Below are 6000 nucleotides of genomic sequence, written 5' to 3' on the forward strand. Positions count from 1 at the left end.
TGCATTATAAAAAAGTGCTGTTTAAAGTGTTAGTTCACCCAAAAATAAATAATTTACTCACCCTCAAGTCGTTCCAAACCCATAAGAATTTCGTTCATCTTTAAAAGATAATGAAGATATTTGTAATGAAATCTGAGAGATTTCGATCCCTCCATTGACTGTCTACTTAAATATCACTGTTATGCTTCGAAAAGTTCATATAGAGATCGTAAAACTAATCCATATGAATCGAGCGGTTTAGTCCAAATTTTCTAAAGAGACTCGATCGCTTTATATGATGAACAGATTGAATTTAGGCTTTATTCACATAAACATTCATCAACTCACACATCAGATCTGGTAAATGGAAGCTCAAACACTGATGTCAATAAATGTCGTGCAAGAACAGGTGAGGTTCATTCTTGTGTTACGCAGCACGTTTGAGCTTCATCAAGAACCAATGAGGTTCATTCTCGTGTTACGCAGCACGTTTGAGCTTCGGCAAGAACCAATGAGGTTCTTTCTTGTGTTACGCAGCACGTTTGAGCTTCGGCAAGACCCAATGAGGTTCTTTCTTGTGTTACGCAGCACGTTTGAGCTTCGGCAAGAACCATTGAGGTTGATTCTCGTGTTACGCAGCACGTTTGAGCTTCGGCAAGAACCATTGAGGTTGATTCTCGTGTTACGCAGCACGTTTGAGCTTCAGCAAGAACCAATGAGGTTCATTCTCGTGTTACGCAGCACGTTTGAGCTTCAGCAAGAACCATTGAGGTTGATTCTCGTGTTACGCAGCACGTTTGAGCTTCGGCAAGAACCAATGAGGTTCATTCTCGTGTTACGCAGCACGTCTGAGCTTCGGCAAGAACCAATGAGGTTCATTCTCGTGTTACGCAGCACGTTTGAGCTTCGGCAAGAACCAATGAGGTTCATTCTCGTGTTACGCAGCACGTCTGAGCTTCGGCAAGAACCAATGAGGTTCATTCTCGTGTTACGCAGCACGTTTGAGCTTCGGCAAGAACCAATGAGGTTCATTCTCGTGTTACGCAGCACGTCTGAGCTTCGGCAAGAACCAATGAGGTTCATTCTCGTGTTACGCAGCACGTTTGAGCTTCGGCAAGAACCAATGAGGTTCATTCTCGTGTTACGCAGCACGTCTGAGCTTCGGCAAGAACCATTGAGGTTGATTCTCGTGTTACGCAGCACGTTTGAGCTTCGGCAAGAACCAATGAGGTTCTTTCTTGTGTTACGCAGCACGTTTGAGCTTCGGCAAGAACCATTGAAGTTGATTCTCGTGTTACGCAGCATGTTTGAGCTTCGGCAAGAACCATTGAGGTTGATTCTCGTGTTACGCAGCACGTTTGAGCTTCGGCAAGAACCAATGAGGTTCATTCTCGTGTTACGCAGCACGTCTGAGCTTCGGCAAGAACCAATGAGGTTCATTCTCGTGTTACGCAGCACGTTTGAGCTTCGGCAAGAACCAATGAGGTTCATTCTCGTGTTACGCAGCACGTCTGAGCTTCGGCAAGAACCAATGAGGTTCATTCTCGTGTTACGCAGCACGTCTGAGCTTCGGCAAGAACCAATGAGGTTCATTCTCGTGTTACGCAGCACGTTTGAGCTTCAGCAAGAACCATTGAGGTTGATTCTCGTGTTACGCAGCACGTTTGAGCTTCGGCAAGAACCAATGAGGTTCTTTCTTGTGTTACGCAGCACGTTTGAGCTTCGGCAAGAACCAATGAGGTTGATTCTCGTGTTACGCAGCACGTTTGAGCTTCGGCAAGAACCAATGAGGTTGATTCTCGTGTTACGCAGCACGTTTGAGCTTCGGCAAGAACCAATGAGGTTCATTCTCGTGTTACGCAGCACGTCTGAGCTTCGGCAAGAACCAATGAGGTTGATTCTCGTGTTACGCAGCACGTTTGAGCTTCGGCAAGAACCAATGAGGTTCATTCTCGTGTTACGCAGCACGTTTGAGCTTCGGCAAGAACCAATGAGGTTCATTCTCGTGTTACGCAGCACGTTTGAGCTTCGGCAAGAACCAATGAGGTTCATTCTCGTGTTACGCAGCACGTTTGAGCTTCGGCAAGAACCAATGAGGTTCATTCTCGTGTTACGCAGCACGTTTGAGCTTCGGCAAGAACCAATGAGGTTCATTCTCGTGTTACGCAGCACGTCTGAGCTTCGGCAAGAACCAATGAGGTTCATTCTCGTGTTACGCAGCACGTTTGAGCTTCGGCAAGAACCAATGAGGTTTGTTCTCACCCATCAATCAAGTACGGTTTAGCTTCTCTTTATGTTCGTTTATGTCAATAAAAGCCTAAATTAAATCTCTTTATGATCGTTTTGAAGCAGTAAAGCGGTAGTTGCGTAGACTGTCAATGGAGGGACAGAAATCTCTCAGATTTCATTAAAAATATCTTAATTTGTGCTTCAAAGACGAATGAAAGTCTTACGAGTTTGGAACAACATGAGGGTGAGTAAATGAGGACAGAACCCTTTAAATGAACAGAAATGTACTGTAGTTGCTGTTGCTAACTACTTGTACTTGTGAAAAACAAAACAAGCTCTGTTGTCTTGTAGTGGATTTGTTAGCAATGGCCTTTTTTCAAGACATGTAAAAACTTTAATAATCACAAGGGGGTTTGACTAATGTATTTTATGTTGTAGAATAAAACATGACATTATCTATCAAAAACCTTGACTTCATTATGATAGAACCGGAAGTTGGAAATGCAAACTTATTTCCGGGCTGTAAGACTCATTACTGTGAGTTACTAACCCTAACTTTAACCCTAAACACACTCTGCTCCCCCCAGGTGGTGGAGGACTGCTACTGCATCCTGAAGGACTACGGCTTCCGCTTCGTGAGGAGGGGACCGATATTTGTCAAGGGGAAAGGAGAGCTGCTCACCTATTTCTTAAAGGGACGTGAAAAACAAGGCTCCTTCATTAACGGCTCTTTTGTCACCCTACCGCACCAAGTGGTGGACAGCTCTTGACCAACACGCACACACACACACACACACTGTCGTACTCTTCAAACTTGCTCGCGCAAACCTCACGTCATACCTCTTCTGCCGAGTACATGTGCTCCAGTAATTAGTACTTTCAAATGTGTTTTCTCTATTTATTAGCCTGAGGAAAGAAATGTTGGCGGGAAATGAGACAGACTGTCTGTTTATATAAGAGAAGTACTATAAAATATAAGTTTTGAAAGTGTGCACAGCCACGAGTGAATGAAACAAAAGTTGAATGATTTTAATAGGCTGCTGAAGTGATAAACAGTTTGAGAGGAGGTTGTTTTTAAACTCATACCGCACAGAATACAAGGAACTCTACTGTATATTACACAATGCGCTGCTCAAAGAAACCTATTTTTGTTGTTCTTTCATTTGAAATTTTATTATTTAATCCTTTATTATTTAAAGATTACCCTGACGTGTCCAGATATATCTGAATGTTGTTTGCAATTGAAAAGCTACTCTGAATGCCTGCGTAGGAAAGCATACTGACTGCCTTTGCATCTTGTGTGTGTGTGTATGTGTGTGTGTGTGTGTGTGTGTGTGTGTGTGTGTGTGTGTGTGTGCGCGTGTGTGTGTGTGTGTGTAGACATGCATTTCTGTTTTCTGTAGTCACCTTTTCTTTATTTGTTGACTTTATAGTGGATAAACATGGGGTTCTGAAGTCTGAGGCCACATCAAATCATGGGTTTTATTCAGTTTAACCGTGGAATTGAGTTCTAGGATTTTAAAAACTTTAAAACATAATTCTATAATACATAGCTTGTAAACATTCAGTGTCCTGGTAGCAGGAGACTTGGCACTCTTTTTTTATTTCCTTTTCCCCCTCTCAGATATTTTAGAAATCATCATGAATTAGGTATCTTTCGAAAGTTTAAACACTCAAAATTCGTCCTGTGAAACCGTCTTGAAATTGGACATTGCATTACCAATCAATTCCCAAAGACAAAATCTGGATCAAAACCCAGATCTGGACCGACACTATGTTGCTGTCTGGGTAGAGATATGGCTTTTATTTTTGCAGCAATTTTAGAGTCCAAGTTGTTTTGCCAAATATATATTTATAGTTATGCCAAAAAAATATTTACTTCAGTACATTTGCTTTATAGCAAATGTGAACTTTTTTACACTTTCATTTTTTAAGCTTTTTTCACTCAAAAAAAAAAAAAAAAGACCAATCTTTAGTCTGTATTCCAAAGCTTTCATGAATTTTTTAAGGCACACTTCATGTGCACTTTCGGCCTTGTGAACTGACAATGACCGCTGCATAAGCGTGAAGTCCACGAGACCTTTGGGTGTCCTATTGGTCATGTAAGGTTTCAGAAGAGTGCTGATCTTTGCTGCTGATATTCGCCCCCTTAATGTGAGTGCGAGTGCCCTTTTATATCCTTAAAAAGGGTGTGACAACACTAACTACAAGTATATTTAATATTGTAAAAACACTGTATTAAGTTCTACAAATAAAAACAAGCACTTTCACTGGTGGTCTCAGACTTTTGGACCCCACTTTTGGGTTGTTCTAGTAAAGTGTTCCTCACGTGCCAAATACAAGCCACTATGTGCGTCAGATTGTGGTACTCTGAGGACGCAGGGGTGTAGGAGTATCACTGTGAACGGGTTTGTTGCACTACATTCATGGCAGTATTGCAGGGATGAATGTTTCTTAATTCAGAATATATTCCCCATGGTGTCTTTCCTCAAAGATTAGATGAATGTGCAATAGTTTTATTCTTTTACGCCATTCTGCTCTCCAGTACAGTTTTAAAAAGAGCCCTCCTCTCCCAGCAAGTCATATTTTTATATTAAGATGTAAAAGTTGTAGTTAAAGAGGATTGTACAAAGAGACGATGGAACGGTGTGTCTTAAAAACTGGCCAAACAGTTCATTTATTACCAGTGTCAGGGACGTTCTGTGTCGGTAAGCAGAAGTCACATCTGATTTTGACTTTGATATGTTAAAATGGTTTATGAAGGCATGACATTGTGGCCGATCTCTGTGGTTTGATACCAGACTAAAATTTGATATTTTTGAATTATCCTTCGATATGGAATAAAATGGCACTTTGAATGATCTGTTACCTGATGCTGTGTGAGATTGATTATTTGAAATTTTTATGTTTAATTGAAATGTTACAAAGAACCTTCTTTGGATTAAAAAAGAAACAATAACTCTTCCTACAACTATGATTTTCAATTTTACAAATACTTTTCATATTCGACATAATGGTTCACCAAATACCAGAGCTACTCCAATAATTGGTTCTACAATAAAATTTTGGTCACATGGTATTACAACGCTGTAATCGATAAAATAAGATAACACTCAAAAGTTCTGCTGTTTCAAGGAAATCTGATACTGACGAATGTTTCACAACGATAACTGTTTTTTGTAAGGGCAAATGGTTAATTATCTTTGTTTGCATTACTCCCTTAACATACCACATTAAATCCAGCCTAAGGTGGTTTGCTGGTCTCGTTTTAAAGGAGTTTTTAGGCACTGGTCACACTTTATATTAAGTGTCTTTATGTACTTACATAAAAATAATTTAGATACAATGTACTGATTGTGTTGATGTATTAAAAAAACCCTCGTGCTGCTATTTGTCAGGGATCACACAGGCTGCTTGGAAGACCTACAGGGTCAGCCGTCACATTTTCCGCCTCGCCAACCAGAGTATACCAGCACTCCAGAACCAGTCCCCATGCAAGTAGATAACACTCGTCTCACAATCACTGAGCGGCAGAGGAGGCTGACCCAGGGTCTTTGCTTGTACTGCGGCGCTGGTGGACATATCATTACAGCATCCGTCCACCACAACCTATGGTGAGTGTCATCCGTTCTTCCTCAGTCAACATGAAACCCCTCACTACTGAAGTTATCCTTACTGCCTCATGTCTCTCCCAGTACATGCCCTCCTTGACTCCGGGTCAGCTGGAAACTTCATCTCCGATTCCCTCTGCCGCCAGCTCAATCTCCAGAAAAGGCCCACCGAAACCTATTA

General features: G+C 41.4%; 1 protein-coding gene across 2 annotated transcripts in view; it reads left to right on the top strand.

The window, feature by feature from the left end:
- The window catches only part of adcy3a (adenylate cyclase 3a), a 40256-nt gene extending 36101 nt beyond the window's left edge, over positions 1-4155 (top strand). For both annotated transcript variants that reach the window (XM_084089386.1, XM_084089387.1), the window contains exon 20: positions 2796-4155. In XM_084089386.1, coding sequence (XP_083945512.1) covers positions 2796-2978 — 183 coding nt within the window. In that variant the 3' untranslated portion in view covers positions 2979-4155. The remainder of the gene's footprint in view (positions 1-2795) is intronic.
- The last annotated feature ends 1845 nt before the right edge of the window (positions 4156-6000 follow it).

The sequence above is a fragment of the Abramis brama genome, assembly GCF_963993115.1.
Source record: "Abramis brama genome assembly, chromosome: 17".
Taxonomy (NCBI): domain Eukaryota; kingdom Metazoa; phylum Chordata; class Actinopteri; order Cypriniformes; family Leuciscidae; genus Abramis; species Abramis brama.